The 19,690-nt window shown below is 34.6% G+C and overlaps 1 protein-coding gene across 2 annotated transcripts in view; it reads right to left on the reverse strand.

Moving 5' to 3' along the window:
- The window catches only part of Calcr (calcitonin receptor), a 46,635-nt gene extending 27,498 nt beyond the window's left edge, over positions 1 to 19,137 (reverse strand). The window contains exons 1-5 of one of the 2 annotated variants that reach the window (XM_027919887.2): positions 19,069 to 19,137; positions 11,251 to 11,404; positions 8,488 to 8,598; positions 4,811 to 4,923; positions 2,702 to 2,793 (exon numbers count right to left, since the gene is read on the reverse strand). In XM_027919887.2, the coding sequence (XP_027775688.1) occupies positions 2,702 to 2,793; positions 4,811 to 4,923; positions 8,488 to 8,598; positions 11,251 to 11,404; positions 19,069 to 19,119 (521 nt within the window). In that variant the 5' untranslated portion in view covers positions 19,120 to 19,137. Of the gene's footprint in view, positions 1 to 2,700; positions 2,794 to 4,810; positions 4,924 to 8,487; positions 8,599 to 11,250; positions 11,405 to 19,068 lie in introns of both variants that reach the window. The other variant, XM_027919889.2, reaches the window with a different exon arrangement.
- Between the last annotated feature and the right edge of the window lie 553 nt (positions 19,138 to 19,690).

Consider the following 19,690-nt stretch of genomic DNA (forward strand, 5'->3'; position numbering starts at 1 on the left):
TGTGTGAAAGTCAAGATGATGTATTTATTCACCATGGTGAAGAGCCATTGAAAAATGAGCAGACATTCCAAAATTAATCATGCTATGGTGATTACTTTGCTGTGTTCTGATCATTATAATTGAAAATACTCTTCTAATTCTAGCAATTAATACCTCATGTCTTTCTGCTTTATCAGTCTTCTGTTAAGCCATTTGTGGTAGGAGCTTATTGTCTGTTTACTTTTTCTTTAGTCACTTTTTTTTTGGTGTGTGTGTGCTGGAAATTGAACCCAGGGGCACTTTATCACTGAGCTACATACCCAACCTTTTATGTTTTTTACTTTGAGACACGTTCTCACTAAGTTGCTGAGGCTTGGCTTGAACTTATGATCCTCCTTGCCTCAGAATCCCAAGTTGCTGGGATAACAGGTATGCATGTATCACTGAGCTAGGCAATATAAGAATCTTGACTATGATATGGACAAAGATTTAAAAAATGACCAAGAAAAAAGTAATAGTTGTGCTAAGGATGTGTACAGAGTTGATTATTCTCCCATTTGTTTAATTTTCTTTAGTACTATCATGATAACATTTTAACAAAAATCAAATTAAGCTTTTGTTATTCTATATATAGGTGACTATATTTAATTGTGTGGCACATCTTTTAAGTATAAAGGATTATCTGGAATCTGAGCTTAGGGGTTTGCCATACCACTACAACTATTATTACTACCAATAATAATTATGGTGATAGCAATAATAATGATATCAAACACATATTTCACCCGTGTTTTTTTTTTTTTTGTACCAGGGATTAAACCCAGGGATGCTTAACTACCAAGCCATATCCCCAGCCCTTTTTAAAAATATTTTATTTAGAAACAGTATCACTGAGTTGCTTAGGGACTCACTAAATTGCTGAGACTGGCTTTAAACTCTCAATCCTCCTGCCTCTGCCTCCTGAGCTGATGGATTACAGGTGTGTGCCACTGAACCTAACTCATATTACACTTTTTATGTGTCAGATACTAATCTAGATACTGTATCATTCCATCTAATTTATTTCCATTTCTAAGAGATTTATGAACTGCAATTCATTTACAAAAAAAATATATGGGTGGTCTATTTTAAACCTACATTTGTGAATATAATTCATAAAATCAGCTAAAGGGCTATGTTATGGGAGCCTTATTTTCATGAAGGATTGCTGTGATGCAAACATAGTTAATAGTTTCTAATTGAAATGTCTAGTTATTTGAAAAGCTCCTGTTTATATTCATCTAAAGGCTCCTGTTTATATTCATCTAAAGATGAAGACAAGACACCTTCAAGTATTCAAATTGTTCCTTGTGTATTTTCTCACATTGTGCTTTCTGATATAATTGTTCACACATAAAGACTAAAGAAAAACATATTTGAGCTGGGTTTTGCAAAGACATGCTCTGATGTGTTTTTTTATGCCTTATTCTCACATAGGCTAACATATCTCTGAATTTCATTCTTCTGGGGTTTTAGCTGAAGTGTTCTAGCAGATGGCAATTGCCAGACCATGTCTATAGGTTATTTCATCCAAGTTGCTCCAGGGCTTGCTGGCTATTATCTCAACTAGTGTGACAGCAATAGGAAATTCTGATAAGGGAGTTTTCTGCATGGAAAACATAAGCAGCCCTCCTGCTTGCTGGGAATTCTATAGAATTTTCATGTCAAATAATTTATGCACATTTAGCCCTACCTTATTCATATAATGGAGAATGGAGTATCAAGATTTTTCCTAATCAATCTAATTATCTAAAATACAAGAAAATCCAAAGTTTGCACATAGAAGGGTATATAAGTCTAAGTAGAGGGAATTATTGCTTTAGTGTAAAAATTAGAATTCTCATGAAAGGGCAATGTAGTACCACATGCCTTGAGTTAAAGAAAGGATGCCAAATTTAAGAAACAGCCCAATGTAGTCATGTTACTTTGTCAAACACACGATGAAGAAGGACTCAACACATGCTCCATTATTGTAAAATCTGCATATATATCAACCTAATCACTTTGCCATAGATAATGCAATTAAGTTTAATAGACAAAACCTTAGAATAAAAACCCTCATGAGAATATTATTCCTCACAGTGTCTTAGAAGATGGATGTGGTTGAAAATAGTAGGTTTGTGAGGAGAAAGAATTAACACTGGACAAAGAGCCATCTTCTTCCACCAACTTCAATTCTGGTTGAGTGGGTTAAGGTATAAAGAGAGACTCAAGACTTGCCCTCCTCTGTGATTAACCACTATCATGGCCTCACCAGTCATGGAAAATCCACTTTTGATACAGCTCATAACTAGGCAGGGTGCATTTGAACCTATGGCCATGGCCTCTGTATAGTAGAGCAGGGATTGGAGAAAGTGGAGGAGCCTCTGCTCAGTATTTAATGTAACTGCAGCCAGGGTAAATGGAATCTTTCCATATTACCACAGGGTCCTCCTGGGTTCACAGGCCTGTCTTATTTGGGGAAGGAGGCATATTGCCTTTGAAAATGATAATGAATCCATCTTGTTCTCCCAAAGTTAGAGTTTGAAAGCATTTGATATTTTGGCTACTTCATCACTACCAACGGTGCCTGTCTTTCATGATTTGCAGGAGACCTTCCCCCAGCCCCACTCTTACAGAATTTGCCACTTATTCCAGTAACTTCGAGAAGAAAATAAAAAGCAGATGTTGTAAATATACTCACCTGAAGAACACAAAGATCCCCAGGGAAATCACCAAGGTGAAAATGGACAAAGAGTGACCCACGATAGCCAGGTAGTACAGAGAGTACGCATTCTGGAACAGAGAGATGAACCAATGAGTTCAGGGAGGGTGCAAGAGTTTCTGTTTCTAGATACAAGTCAACATAGTTTTCCTTCTTTAAAACCATCTAAAAACATCAGAACAATACTTCTGCAAATAAAATATTTTTATGTTTATTCATATGATTTTATAGAAATCAACTGACCTATTTTCAAAGAAAGTTCCTTGAGGTGAATTAAATCTCATTCAAAAATATACTGTTGAAGTAATATAAGTGCATGAAAATGATTACTCTCAAGCTGAGGAAGAGATCCTGGTAGGGTTTAACTTCTAGGGTCTTACAGACAGTGGGTATGTCTACCCTACAAAATGGCAGATTAATAATCTACAAATTCTCCTGACTCTTGGCACTAGGAATACACAAAGAAAAAAGAGAGTACGATGGCAGATTTTTCTGTACCTGTATTTAACCCAGGATTAAAGTACATACAATTTAATGTATATCAATTTAAAAAAATAAAATAAATTTGAAAAAAGAAGGGTATCTTTAGTATTTAGTTGGTTGAAGAATATGAAATCTTTTCCTTGATGGTCATTTGTTAATTCTGTTTTTCCATAATCATGGTTCATTTTTATTCTCTCCTAGTGTCATGTTGGTTCAAAAGAATATTAATGAGTTCTTTCATGAAATGCATAGTCTCTCTCTCTCTCTCTCTCTCTCCCCCCCCTCCCTCTCTCTCTCTCCCCCCTCCCTCCCTCCCTCTCTCTCTTACACACACACACACACACACAATTTTGACACTAGCTTTTGAAATTACTTAGTTTTATCCATTATAATTGAAGCAGACCTAGATCTATTGGAACTGGGGGTTTTGTTTTTAATTGCTGTTTTTCTTAATAAGGAAAAATTTGTGTATAATTTTGTATTTGTATTTTAATCTCTTGAATTCTTGTTTGAAGTTCCTTCTGCAGTGTGTTCACCTTGGTATTAATGCAATATAATATAGATAAGAAGGATGATTTCTATGAAGTGTTATGAATTTTGGGAGTAAATGTGACATTTATGTATCTTGAGCATTTTGATTCTTGTTACTTGCCTTGTAAAGGGTCTGAGATTGAAACAGTAATTCTGCTAAAATGTTCTCAATGCATGCAGAGACTTTCATTTAGTTATGGGTATGATTACTGTCCTCAAATAATTATCACCTTTCAAGGCTCCAGGAATTTCAATACAGATTGACCTACTTCTCCTGAATTATATCTGTTGTTCCATTTGACCAGGCATTTACATTGATTGACATTTTTATTGCTGATACAATTATCCTAATGGCACTTCTTATCCTATCCTTACAGGTAATAATGATAAAATTGGAATAGTTGATTTATTGATTGGAGCTGATAAAAACTTTAGAGAACTTACTGGGAGGGACTGAGGAATATTTTTGAGAAAAAAATATTTGGCTCCTGTCTTTTCTCCCAGAAATTAATTTCCTGGCTATTTTTCTAAGAAGGCTTTGTATAACTATTATTATTATTATTATTATTAATTTATTTTTGGTAAAAGAGATTGAACCCAGGGGTATTTAACCACTGAACCACATCCCCAGGTTATACATATATATGGGAGGGGGCTCATTAGATTGTTTGGAGTCTTGCTAAAATTGCTTAGGGCCTTCCTAAGTTGTTGAGGCTGGCCTTGAACTGGCAATTCTCCTGCCTCAGCCTCCTGAGTCTCTGGGATTACAGGAGTGTGCCTAGTTTCTGGCATCAGAGGGGATCCCATCATCTGTTTCATGGATACTATCTGCTTTGTCACAAATGACCGGATTCCATATGTTCTTGGAGGTACCATTGAGATTAAACACTAAGAAAGGAATTGTCATTTTCTCTAATGCTACTTCATAGAAAGCCGAATTTATAGGTCACCACTGATTTCCTTCCATAAAAATCATTTGGCTTCTGAGTAGCAGGTATTTTAAAGTTATAAACCCATTTCCACATATAAATAATGGCATTCTCATCCAGTACTGAAATTTGAAACAGAACCCACCTGCAGCTTCTCAGGAGTGAAAGCGTTACACAGGGTATAGTTGGTCCAGGTTCGATTGTTGTGGGGATGTTTGAACCAAACCCCATTTTCATCACAGTATTTTGTGACCCTTTCTGTTAATGAAACATAACAATCAAAACATTAATACCTCAAAATCCCAAGGGAAAAAGAATAGTAAGTTAAAGCTTACAAGCTATTTCAAAGTGCTAATCATCTGTAGAACTTGAATGTGATCATCAGTCAGTAGAGTTCATATGGATCACGGGTTATATAAAGTATTTTAATATGTGTTGTCTCATTTTATCTTCAGCGGAGCCTTGGGAAGCAGAGGTTGCCATTTCCAATGTACTAACTGGAGGCAGATGGGGAGGGGTTACAGAATTTGAAAAGGTCATTAATCCAGGATTGATCCAAGATTTAAATCCAAGTCTGCTGGCCTCCAAAGTGCTACCCCCATACTCTAATTCATATTTTTTAGCAGACAAATTTCTGCTTATAAATGGGAAATATATGAGAACAGGGAGACCATACCTTTCTTCATTTGTTTGTAATATTTTTATAAGACTGACTATATGAAACTGTGGGTCAAATGGTCAAATATTTACAATTTCATATGGTTAAATCCAACAGAAATCCCAAACTAAGGGGAGTTACAGCAAGAGGTCATTTTTCCACCTCTGAAAAAGATATTTTTTTTTTATTTGTCTCTCTTCACTTTACAATGCATATTGGGATTCATAGCTTTCACCTTTACTATTTGCTTCTTTAAACCTCTTTAGGTACTAGTTAGTGAATTTGTAATTAGCACATTACAAATCTCCACCATTGTTATAAAAATGTATTCATGATTTTGCTAATGCTAATTGTTGATGGGTCATTCCAGGCGTACTTGGAATTTTTAAAAAGTGATTTTAATGGCAATATTTTACCTTTACTATATTGTTAGAAATTAGCTCTGTAGCAATGTTTGTTATGTAGCAAGCAGAGGGGAAACTACTGTGTTCAAAAGGAGGGGTATTCTCCTGAAGAAGTCCATTCCACTCATGGATAGACCTCAAGACCAATTCTAAAGGAATGAGGGTTGAGCAGCCCTGTCCTAAACCACATGTTGACCTTGTTGGCACTGTTGATTGCTTGACTCCAAGTGCAGGGCCTTAAGTGCCTCTGTTGAATTTTGCTTTATTAGCATCTTCCTATACACTGTCATCTTTTTCTGAATTTCAATACTGTTCTTTCCTCTTTCACTATTTATTTGTCTTTCACGAGGCACTTTTTCCAAAATGAAATGACTGACATTTTATTAAATTTTTTGTACATCATTAATATGTAGCTTTTAGAGCAATAATAAAATCCTAAATAATTTGTTTGTTGAATATAGACATTTTTACTAGGTGGCTTGTGAAAATGGATTTATCTCCCAACTGAGAGGGTTCCATCTAAAAACAAGGCTGAAAAGATGGATCTGTGCCTGGAAATCTCTATTTTGCTGATCAAAACCTTGCCTTTTAGTCAATATTTATAGTCACTTTGGCAGGAGCCTGCTGCCACTTTGGAACTGGTCTAGTAGCCTCAATTGCAGAATGGTGCTTTATGCCAATCAAATTACCTCTAATGTAGTTGTCAAATCAAGATTAATGAAGCATCATTTATTGGGAAGACTCAATAAAGAACCAAAGGATTATCATTAAGTAGCATTTACTTAGAGTTTGTAGGAATGTAGCTTTGAGTTAGGGCACTGGACAGAGCCCCTTCTTTTTTCACATCTCAACTCTTCCATCAAAATAGGAATTCCCAGAAGTGGCTGGCCGACACTGGTTTTAAAAGAAGCTCCCTGTAATTCTACTTCTATTACCCCTGCCTTGCTTAGGTGGAACTTTGTGGTTTCAGGAACAAATCAGATATTCCCTTGAAGGAAGATGCAAATAATGTCTTCCAAACCTTGTCCAGGGATGGACTCATTTCTCTGCTCTAATTGGGATTCTAGAGCCACTTAAATGTCCTCTGAACCAGTAAAGTGAACATTTTGCTTTCAGGAAAAGAGTCTCACCCTTTCAAAGGGACTTAACAGATTGCATCTGTAGCTGATCCCATCTAGTTTCAGCATCTGAGTCTCTTTTATAACTAACATTCTCATCCCCCTTCTAGGATCTTTGTTCCAGACTTATTTTAGCAGGACGTATTTCTTTCTAGTTTCTTGGGACAGGATTTTTCTGGCCTTTCAGCCACAGTGCCTGGAGCTGGGTGGCTGCCTTCTCCCACCCTCTGATGCCTCCCTGTTTTCTAGAAATATATCAGCCTCTTCTGAGGTCATACTCTGCCTCCCATGGGCACAGCTACCTGGGCACTTGGATGAGCCTCTCTGGCTCTGACCACCTTCTTACCTGGACTTTAATTGTCCCCCTGGTTTCCCATCTTGGCTCTACATTGAATTTCAGCAGAACTTTTCAAAACTCCTGATGTCCAGGCTGTACTTCTACTCCCAATATCCACTCCCATTAAATCAGAATCTCTGGGTGATACTTAGCATGGAGATCTTTTTCTATTTTATTTTTATTTTTTTTTAATTTCCCAGCTTCTCAGTTAAGCAGAGAATCATTTACTTCCTACTATCATCTACCCAGTCCCAGTTTCTACTTCCATCCATCTGCTTAGTCTCTGGAGTGATGCTGTCAATACTCTTCTACATTCTTCTGTATTGCTCCTGAGCACTAATTCTGGTACACACCTCCAACCTGCTTATGAATACCTGACAATTCAGAAACATGTGACTTCAGCCCTTCAATTTCGCAATATACTTGGAAACTTCTCCCTTGGAATCTTCTCCTCCTAGACCTTCTCCCTGCTTGAGCATCATCCCAGCTTGATTCCTAACCATGCAGGGTGATAAGATTGAAGCCTCAAAAGTTCTGGAAGTATTTTCAATCTGCATGAGTCGATATGAAGACTGAGAAATAACAGTTCTCAACTGATTTTCTAAACTGTTGTGCCTAATTATATAGAGAGGGTTAGGTAAAGGAGATATTTTGAAAATAATGTTGATATTTTTATACTCATTGAATATTTTGGTATTTAACGAAGAGCATTCATATGTAACTTTTACAACTAAAGTGAATTCAGTGGCACTCATTTACTTAACATATCTGTCAGTTGTCATTGTTGGTCCCAAGTTCAGAGTTGGGTTTCCGTTTAATCAATTATTGCACTATCAGTCTTACTTATTGAGCATATTTCAATAATCTGAGGTTGGAACAGAAATTTGATGTCTAGAGCTATTAGACTTTTAGTTAAACATTTTCAAGGTTATTTAGAATTTCCATTGTGTACATCATACCATCCCAGTGTATGCAAACTCTACATCAAGGTTTTGCATAAATTACTGAATGTGACAATTGAAAAAAAAATTTTAAAACCCACATTTAGATAAAACTTTTATAAAGTTTTTGAGAAAATTTTATAAACAAGAATGTAATACCAATATACCTTAATAGCCAGCAATATGATTTAAAAAATAAACACAACTTGCAGTATTTGTACAGCCTGAATAATATTTTAATTAAGGAAACTCTTCAAAATGTAATAAAACTTGGAATATGACTAAATAGATATATTTTACATGTGATTAAAATTTTTGATCTATGTAAACTCCAAAAGCTTCATAACAAAAATATATATTTTACCTGTGGGGTCAAAATCTGGAAAGTAATTGGGGCAGTACTGGGAGGTCAACATTCCAGCCGGAGTGTCATCCCAGCACATCCAGCCATCCCAGGTGCGGTTGCAGTATGGACCTGGGCATTTAGAAAGAAATTAATATTTATTAATTTATTAAATAAAATTAAAATGAAAAGAGATGAGTGGTCTCAGGGCAATCCTACATATAGTTGATCCCACTGCTGTGGTCATGATGACCCACATTTCAAATGAATCAGTCACTGTCATGAAAATAAAGTTTCAAATCGCTTAGAATATCTGTGTCTAAATTATTTCACTGGCTGAAAGGCAGGGTTCTAGTCCTACTTTGTAAGAGTTTCCACAACTGAACTTATCAAAAAAAAAGTGAATGCAAAGACTGCATTTAACTCTGCTCTCCATTTATCTAATGGTAAGTGAGATAAATCTAAGACATAGGTTGGTTGTTAAATCAAATGGTTTTGAGATGTATTAATAAGTTATTCACCTCCTAAAATGTTATTCTCTAAAATATCCAACCAGGAAAGTGGATTTAGGTTTGCAGGCCTTGCAATTCTTGTGCGGTAGGCTGTTTTTCTACCACTATCAACATAAGGATTTGAAGAACAACTCAGTAAGACACCATTACTTGAAAAAAATTCATGACACCAATTAATTTTTAAAAATTTGAAATAAATTTCGATGAATAAATTTTGTAAAGCTTATCAGCATATTGCATCTAATAAATCTTCTCTTTAAATAGTACATTTATTTATTTATAAACATTGAATTCTAGGAATTGACAAGAGATACTGAATTTTATGCATAGTAGTCTGGTTCTCACAACCCAATGTCTTATTTGGGGGGCCGGACTTAAATTAGAAGAGAAACATACAATTGAAAGTTATTAAAAATCCTTAGTAGAATTTTTCTATGCATAGATAATTAAGCATATCTTATTCTGGAATCCACTGGATATGGAAATGTTAAAAACAGTGACAGCAGCAGCAACAACTAAATAAAGATATTCACTTTACGTATTATTAATGGAATTTACATTTTTGTAGGGTTTACTCTATTTGTTCCTTAAAATAAATACGTGTATTATGCATTTAACCTTACCTTCAGAATCTGTCCTTTAAAAAACTTTTAGAAATACTAGGAGGAACTCTTGTGAAAGTATTTGCAAGTTCATACCTGGGTAAAGCTTTGCTTGTAAACATCAATATGGCTTTAGAACATAAAGATTTTACTATTAACCTTCAAAGGGTTACCTTGGGTAGTGATATTCTTAATCCAAGGGTGCTGGAATTGTTCAAAATTCCTGTTGGATTTGCACTTACAGCCAGTTAGTGAATCACATTTTAAAAGTCTTATAATCTTAGAATTACACTTTGTTACTAACTGAAATAATGCTCAGTTTGATCACTTTATGTATTCATCTACATTGGCTCCAAGTGGTTTCTTACAGGAAAATGTGCCTCTATAAAGGTATTCAAAAGAATGAGTCTCAGGCTTTGAAGGCAGTTCTCAAAACAATTTTTTTTTAAAAAATACAATGATCATAGAACAAAAATTCAACCTCCCAAGGTGACTAGGACTAAAGTGAAACAGATTGCACTCAGTTGGTCTCTGAAAATAACAGGGTTTTGGGGTGTGTGTGTGTGTGTGTGTGTGTGTTTGTATGTGTGTTTTGTCTCATTTCTTTCAAAGAAATGATTTTGCCTTTGGATAGAGTTGCATCTAATGCCCTTTCAATTCTTGATAAACACTGAAAATACCACAGACAAAATAACATATACTTGTCTTTAATTGACTTGGATTTTATTTTTCTGTTTAAAGGAAATGCTAAAAATAGGAACCATGAACTTTAACCATTTGGAAGGAAACCATGTGTAGCAGTAGAGTATATTTAACCATTTCCCCCCTTGACAAGTAGGGTTGTCTTAGAATGCATAAGGTTGTACAAGGTCTTGTTGGATTTTTTCAAATGTTTTAGGAGGCATGGGAAAGAATTTAAATGGGTGTTCTAATGCTTGAACAACCTCTCTTTTATTTTCTTCTGGGTCTTCTACAGCAAATTGAATATGCTGAGTCCTGAAAATGTTTCAGCAATCACATAGAACATTCTAGAGAAGGTGATAGAGAAACCATGTTTGCTGAGAAGATGTGGTTTTTCTAATTCTCCTGGGAACTTGGGGTAGAAAGGGAGAAGAAAGAGCATGGATTGCCAACCAATTGACAGGGAAAAAACCCTATGCCTAATTAAGCCAAATAAGAGAGTTCCTTTTAAAAAATATTGTTTTAGTTGTAGTTGGACACAATATTTTATTTATTTTTATGTGGTGCTGAGGATCAAACCCAGGGCCTCGCACTTGCATGTGAGGCAAGTGCTCCACCATTGAGCTACAACCCCAGCCCAAGTAGAGTGTTTGACAGGCTCCACCTCAGGCAAATTCTCTGCCCACCACCTTCCTTCCACTTCCTGTCATTTCCCTCCCCCCCCCCCACTTAATCCTGTATTGTCCTGCTTGCCAGGAGTGAATCCAGAGTTAATGTAGTGATTTCATCCTGCAGGCAGATGCTAACCAAAAAGAAGCCAGATGAAGTTGAGAAGCGATAGGCATATCTCACGTGAAACATATAAAGATACCACAGTGTGGAAACTCCTGGTGTATTAAATTTAAATTATCTACCACATCTCCACCCATGGAAAGAAACAAGTCTTTAATGATATTTCAAACATATGTTCACATATATCTTCTCTTTACCTTCTCCTTCGTATGGTGGCATATTCTGCATGCGGTCATAGCATTTGTACTGGGCATCCATCATCCTCTGGCGGCCTATGATATACAGGTATGGCTCAGTCATAGTTGTCGGATCAGTGAGATTGGAATAGGCAGGAAGAATTGGAGTTGGGTGCTGTATTAAAAGAAAATCAGTTACTTGTAGAGAGAAGAGATGCGTGGACACACAAATGAGATAACCAAAGAGTCTGAAAACACCTTACTATTCCTTCCAAAAGCAACACTTATTCCTGATCTCCTCCAGGTAGAATATTTTTGCTTTATAACTAAAAAGTGTATTTACATTTCCTACACAAATTCTAACTACAAATTCTATATTTGTACCAGTATCTATTCATTGTTGAAAATGGATAGCACCCACACACACGCACACATTTCTCTAGCATCTAGGATTGTTTTAATTCTCTCATCATGGTAAAGTTTAGAAGTAAACAAAGTACATAACATGATTTCAGAAAATTGCCCAAAATAAATCAACTTTGCTTTCTTTGGAATTCTTAAGAATCATGGATCATGTTATTTAAAACTAGACAGTAAAATAAGATGCTTCATTTATTGGACATTTTTTTCAGATGAATTTTTGGTTGTGCTTAGGTTGTGAATGCTGCCAGAAATCTGCCATGTATTCCATAGAACAAAGTTATCCCTTTGATAACTGACTTTAATCTCTTTAAATTGGTTTCATTAGCACATGACCTACACAGGACTATTCAATTTTTTTTGATGAAAATCAATTTAATTTTTAAATATTTATATTTGCATACTTGCATTTTCAATACAGGTTGACATGAGTTTTTGTTCAGTTCTGGTTAATCTCCATCACCATCACAGCTCTCTGGTTATCAAAGTTGATGTGTTTGTATGAAAAGATCACAGTGTGTCATATCACCCCAACTTGTGTTTATATGAAGTTCAATTTCTTTTGTGACAATGACTGATATTCTTTGTGGTGCTTGAATCTGATTTTTTTTAAAAAAATATTTACACCCTGCATATCTATATTTTGTTTTGTTTTTAGAAAACCTAGAAACTTTAGTCTATACTGACTTTCCCTTTCCTGAAGTTCAGAATATTGCTTTCTATCACATACAATATAGCACATGTTTATTTGACCTTATTCTGTCTAAATTATTCCTAGGTTGAAGTTTTCCCATGTGTATTAATGGCAAAAATAGTCTACTGTTCTCTCCTGTATTCCCTAGTCTCTAAAATGAAACCTGTTGCCATTAAGTTGACCTGTGCACCCAGGTTACTCTTGTGAAGCCTCACTCTTTTCCAGTGGGTGTCATCCTGTATCTTCTGTGTGAGCTCATCACTACATGCTAAGCTGTGTGGTACAAAATACAATTGAAATTCTGAACAGGGAGAGATTATGGGGCAAATTAGGGGTGGTCACAGATACATGGCAGAATCTGAACTTGACCTTGAGATATGTAGTGTCTGTTTAGGCAGAGAAAAAAATAGAAGGGCTTAAATATGAAGGGAAGGGAATGTGCAAGAATCCAGAGGCAGGAAACAGCACATGTGAAACACTGGAATAGAGCCACACTGCCTGAAGGGGAACTCATTTAACTTTAAGTAAGAAATGGGATTAAGGAGTCTGATGGTACCAAAAAAAAAAAAAAAAAAAAAGAAAGAACTATCTTGTACTGTCATTTTGAGCAGATTAGCAACCTCTCCAGGTCTAAGTTGCATTTGTAGTAATATTTAACTTCTATGGGTATGGTGAGAATAAACGAGAAAACAAATACAAAATATTTGTATTTGATGGAGATGATGGTGATGGAGATTAACCTGGTACTTGAAAAGCTTAATACTTTTTAGATAATATTATCAAAAACATGATGTAAAATAAAATATATTTTGTAGGTTTTTGATCAGTGAAGGCTGTAAAAGGAGAATTTTAGTGTAATCCACATGGCAGGCATCACTGTCCACAGATTAGAACTGGGAGGGGAACTGGGAAGCTAAAGGCCTGGACTGAGTCCATTGATAGATGGAGAATACAACTCTCAGCATCTCCCGAAATAATAAAGATGTGTGAGTCTAAGTGATGGAAAGTGGCCACAGTCAAAGAGCCTGAATGTTTAGCCTACTATGTAAATGAACAAATGGTAGTTCCTGAGAAAGGAAGGGATCTGAAAAGGAAAACCTTGGTAGAGGGAGGGAGGGAAGAAGGTAAGTCCTATTTTGGAACTGGTTTGTAGATGCCCTCTGGTACTCAGAAGTTGCTTGCAAAGAGAAGAGGATGAACACTTATTACTGTTATAGCTGCTAAGTAGACATTCACTGTGAATTAAGTTGACACTACTCTTTAAATAGGCTATTTCTATTTTTAATGTCTCTTGAATTTATGACAGAAGAGAAATTAATGAACCCACAACATTTTTACATATGTGCAAACCCTTTACTCATGTAGTCGAACCTAATTCTGTTGACCTATGACTTTTCTCACTGGCTTTCAGGTTAACTTGTCAGAAAACACCCACTGAACTTGGTAAGTCAAACATTGAAGATACAGTGCTGAATAAAACAAATGTGGATCCTGCTCTCATGGAGCTTACAATTTAGCAAACAAAGACCAGCACTACAAAATATCGTAACAGAAATTGTGAATATAAAATAATCACCAGTCATAAAACTTTGAAATATTCCATTATGAATTAGAATATGATTTGTGAAACTTTAAAAAAGAGTACACTGAAAATATTCCATGTTATGAGTTCTTTTTGTATTTAATTATCTTACATTTCTGAGTGTTGTGTGTATGTGTTTTAAAAATTCAACTAAATATGATGGAACCATCAAAGAAAGGAAGCATCAGGGTGTCCTTACAATAGAGATATTAATGGCATGTGCATTTATTTTAGATACTTCTTTTGTGCCTCAATTCTTAAATTCTTCAGTTAATATGAAAATTCTCATTTGATATATTATTAAGTTCTGGACTAACTTCTCAGCTTTTTCAAATAAAATTAGAATATGGATCACCAAATATATATGTGTATATGTATGTACATAAACATATATAAACATACATACATATATATCTTGTCCTATATATTATATATTTTAGACATTAGGAACTATTTTCCTTAAGGTTGGCTTTCTTTCCAGAAGTAACATTCTGAATTCTGTCTTTAAATGGCTGACAACCAATTAAAATATGTTCCAGTACTAGCTGCAAATTCACTGAAGCCATGGGAAATTGTCTGTACAAAGATATTAAGTGAAACACTCAATACTTATATTTTCAATTACATCTTTATTTGATTTAATTCATTTTAACATCAGTAACAATGGCCATATGAACATCTGAATAAGAGTAGGTGTAGATCATGTCGATGACAGTAGTTTCAATCTTATCATTCTTGCAATATTGAAACAAACTCCAGTGAACTTGGTTTGGAGCCTGGTTCAGTAGAGATTGTTTCAACACTGAAGGAATGAAAATCAGAATCTTTGTTGTTAGATGAGCCATAGCAATCTCAGTCTGCTTCTGGGCTGGTCCATGTTTGAGCCATGAAGATGGAATGTTCCCAATGGTAGCTGAATGTCTTTATGAGTTCCTAAAATAACATAAAATTGTGGCATTCTATTTATGGATAGATAGATGAATAGATAAATAAAGAGATAGATGGATAGATATATAAGTGGATGGATATATGGATGAACAGATGAATAGATGGATGGTTAGATGAAGGGATATATAAATAAATGGATAGCTAGAGAGTTAGATGGATAGATAAATGGATAGATAGGTAGATGATGAATAGATGGATAGATGGATGGGTAGATGAATAGGTAGATGATGAATAGATGGATATATGGATGGGTAGATGGATATGTAGATGATGGTGGATAGATAAATGAATTGATAGATTGATAGATAAATATATGAATGGATAGGTAGATGAATGGATAGATGGATGGGTAGATAGATGAATTGATAGATGGCTAGATGGATGGTAGATAGATGAATGGATATAAGGATAAATAAATATATGGATGGATAGGTAGATGGATGAATAGATGATGGATGGATAAATATATGGATGGATAGATGATGAATAGATAAAAAGATATAGATGCACAATTATGTATGTGATTATAAAAAGTTGATTTTCTTTCCAGCATTATCTTTTCAATTACAACATATATGTGTATATATATCCATAAAGTAACAAATTTTATAAAATTCTTTAAAAATATTAAGTTTTTTCTGATAACTTCATACAAATAAAAATTGTTAGTGAGGTAGTATTATTTTTAGCAGTAAAGAGTCAAAATAATACCAGTTGTAATTAGAATGATCACGTAATGTGAAAGCTAAAAAAATATTCTTCTTATCACAACTGTTATGTATGTTATGTGTTTGAGAGATTTAAATAAATATATGATTCTATGCCTAAATGAAGATAGAAATGCTACCTTAAGAAATTGCTTGTTTGAGAACAGACTAATGTTCGAATTTTGCCTGTAAACAATCTCACATGATTCTTAAACAAACTAACAATCTCCCTCTTAACTGTTGTCCCCCGTGGCAGTTTAGCTGCTGGATATTTGATGTCACTTCTAAAGGTTCAAGTAAATGACGCCACACATCCAACAGCCAAGCTGCCACCAGCAATCAGCAGCTGACCCTCATTGGTTCTTTTGGTGAATAAATACTTGAAGTGCCTCCCACACTCCAGACCCCATTCTGGGTTCTGGAAATTTAACAGTGAACAAGACTGACAAGGTCCCTGCCCTCATGGAGCTTACATTCTAGGTTTCATTCACACTAATCACAGAGGGGAAAGTAATCTGCTTTGAAATGGCCACATGTGGAGGCAATTCTTACTTATATATCAGACATCAGTCTGTTTGGGGTTAAAGGTAGTTTCTAGGAGTACATAGACAGAATAGTTATAGTGCTATTTAGTCTGGAACTTTGAAAAATGTGCCATCTCTGCAATGGCTCAAGCCCAAGCTATAGTGCTGAAGGGAAAGTTTCCTATTGATTGACATGGGCAGAACTGCTCTAAAAAGCACATGTGGTAATAAATTTTTTAATGTTTAAGGAGATGGAAATGTTAAGTATGCTGATTTGACCATTAAGTACTGTAAACATGTATTGAATTATCATGTGACCTCATACATTTATACAATGCAAATAATATTTAGTAATAAAAAGAACTTGAATCAAGGATCCACAAATTGATGTAAACAACAGTAGATCTATGTCATCATCCTAAATATTTGTAAGGTATGTGTTATAATTATTTGGAGTTTTCAGTTGAACTTTTCAAAATAACAAAGGAGGAAATACAGTGTTGTAAAATATACAATGTTGTACCTGGTTCTTCCAGGTAGGATCAGATGCCTAGTTGGTGTCCTATGTACTTTCTAGGGAAATGCAGCTAAGTAAACAAATAACAAGAACTAAATGCTCCCACCTAGTTTTTCTATGTCCTCATCATTGTTGTTATCCATCCACATTGATAACATTTTTTTGAGTGCTCACAATCTATCAACTCCTATACAAACCCTGTTACATTACCTCAGAGAAGGAAGAGAAAGTGCATGGATTTGGTTAATGGGGAAGACATCACAAAAGGGAAGGTGATGGCCCAGAACGATACTTTAAAAGACCATGTGGAAAACAGTTGGTAGAATTTAATAAATATACTGGCAGTGGTTTTTCACAACAGTGTATTATGTAAAAAGTTACTAGGTGGATTAAGACCACTGCCATTTTTAAGTTACCAATGTGGAACAAAATGAATCTTTGGAACAAAAATATTTTATCTGTATGCTATTTTTTGAGATGCAGTTTATGAACTTATTTTTTATTGATTCTTTTTAGTTAAACATGACAACAGAATTAATTTTGGTATAATTATAAAAGCACAGAATATAATTTGTTCTGATTCAGTCCCCAGTACTTCCCCTTCTCCTCCCTGCCTTTAAATACCATGCTCCTTTCCTTCTATTCTACTGATCTTCCTGATATTCACTTAGTTGTTTTTTAAAATTAGAGTCTTGTAGAATTTTGTTTTATTAAACAAATGACAGATGACATATATAATCCAAATACAGCAAAGAGAGCACAAAGTACTGTGCTCACTTATGTTGCTGGTCAAGAAATGCCTCCAAACCATAAAATATTTCTATCTATAACTCATATAAATACATGCAATTTTTTCATTATTTAAGTTGTAAGATAAGTAAAAATTATGTTTGTTTTTTTAAAAAAATATTTATTTTTTAGTTGTAATTAAACACAATACCTTTATTTTATTTATTTTTATGTGGTGCTGAGGATCAAACCCAGGGCCTCCCATGTTCTAGGCTAGTGCTCTACAGCTGAGCTACAACCCCAGCCCAGTGTTTTAGTTTTGAAATACACTCAAATAATCTATAGTTTAATGTATTTTGTTTAATATTTAGTGATTTCTTTAGTTTTTCTTCTACCATGTCCAATATAATTATACACTTTATGGTACAAATTATTTAGAAATATTCACATATATGCTATGACATAGGATTTCATTTGATATATTAAAAATAACCATAAATTTATGAATAATATATACCATTATTCTGCATCTATACAATAGCACACAGGGCTTGGACATTTATCAACAAAATAAACTATTCTATTAGTTTACAATATTCTTTTGTATTTTTCTTAGATTTCCAATTGCATGAAGTAATGTACACTTCTAGAAACTGGATTACTTTAAGAAAATTATACTGTAATTTATCTAAAGAAATATTTAATAGGGAAAATAATTGGACAGTCTGATATAATAAACTATGCCCATTATCCAAAAAGGCATAAAAGGGTTGCATTAACAATCATCCCTGTAAACCATTCATTTGAAGTATAATGTTACAAAATAAAAATTCTCTTACAAATTAAATTAACATTTATGGAACACTAGTAATATTTTTTTCTTAAATAGTGTAAAGAGAAGCAGTTTAGGTGGACTTGTAAGCCTGCAATCTCGCACTGATGAATAAGGGAAATCCTGGAACCCTGGACAAGTTTAGCTTGCGTCAGTATCATAGTATGAGATCCTAAGTGATCTCTATTGCCAGCTCTAGTTCATTGACACATGTTATTCTGATGTGGTGGAAAGAGTAAGGATTGAGACAACTCCAGATTGATTTACATGGAATTCACCCTTCTCCTTCTCATGTGCTATTGAAACTGATGTGATTGTGGGTTAACAATGTTGACATGAATCAGTTTTCTAAAACAATTATACTTCTAATTAGCTGCATTTTTTTTTAGGAAAAAACAATATAAAATGACACAAATTAAACATGTTTTAAAAGGCTAGAGAAAGTTATGGATTGACAGTGGTATGTAAAGACTTGAAGATTCTTAGTTTTTGATGAGATATATATTTGAAGTGAATAACCAGACTGATAGAGATCAGATGTTTTAAAAGTACTGAACAGCCATGAAACTATGACTCAAATACACATGTCAAACAGGAAAAACATTTTATATGAGAACGTTATCAACCTTCATGCTTATTTCCAAGATAATACAGAGGTGTTTCAAATGAACATGAAATTTTGTAAGTAGACAAAACTCAAATTTCTGGGAAAACAATGGCACTAATCTAAATTAGTGAAAGTTCGGGAAGAAGATTGGTTAATGAAATATTTTTAAATGATAGTTTAGAAGAATGCCTATCCTTGCACATTGCCAATTCGATCACACACAAACATTCTTCCCTATTTGGCATTCTTGATGTCTTAGAATAATTCTGTTTTACTTACATTCAGAAGAACGAACAGTGCCAGGCACCGGCATGTCATTGGCAACTTCATTTTTGGTTTTTGAAGATCCCTCCTTGTCCTATAAAAGTATAAAAGTAACAAAGGTTTAAATTAATATAGCCTCCATAACAACTTATATTTTCCTTTTCTGGCTTCTTGACTCGAAGAGGATCGATATCCCAAGACACCCTAAATAAAATACACACAAATAGGAACAATATTCTTCTGACACAGTTGCAACTGCATGTCCCATTGTCTCTCCTGTCAAACAGATCATTGGACTTGAGGTGCTATTAAAAAGTTCTGGAGCAAGTTTTGCATATTGGGACTGAAATAAAGGAATTCTAAGAAATCAGAGCAATTCAGGTTGATTTTGACAGTGCGTGCCATCAATAGAACTGCTGAACATTGCTATGCAAGCATCCACAAAGAAGTCACCTCACTGGACATAAGCAAATAGAATCTGTGGTTTGTGAAGGATTCATGGTTATGCCCTGTAGATAACATAAAGTCAACTCTAAAAGTAGTTTTATTTAGAGCCTTGATTATTTTTTTCCATAAATACTTCTTCAAGCTTCAAGTTGCTAGTAAGAATGCATTTCTTCCACCTAACAAAGTTGGA

The sequence above is a fragment of the Marmota flaviventris genome, chromosome 1 (assembly GCF_047511675.1).
Source record: "Marmota flaviventris isolate mMarFla1 chromosome 1, mMarFla1.hap1, whole genome shotgun sequence".
Taxonomy (NCBI): Eukaryota; Metazoa; Chordata; class Mammalia; order Rodentia; family Sciuridae; genus Marmota; species Marmota flaviventris.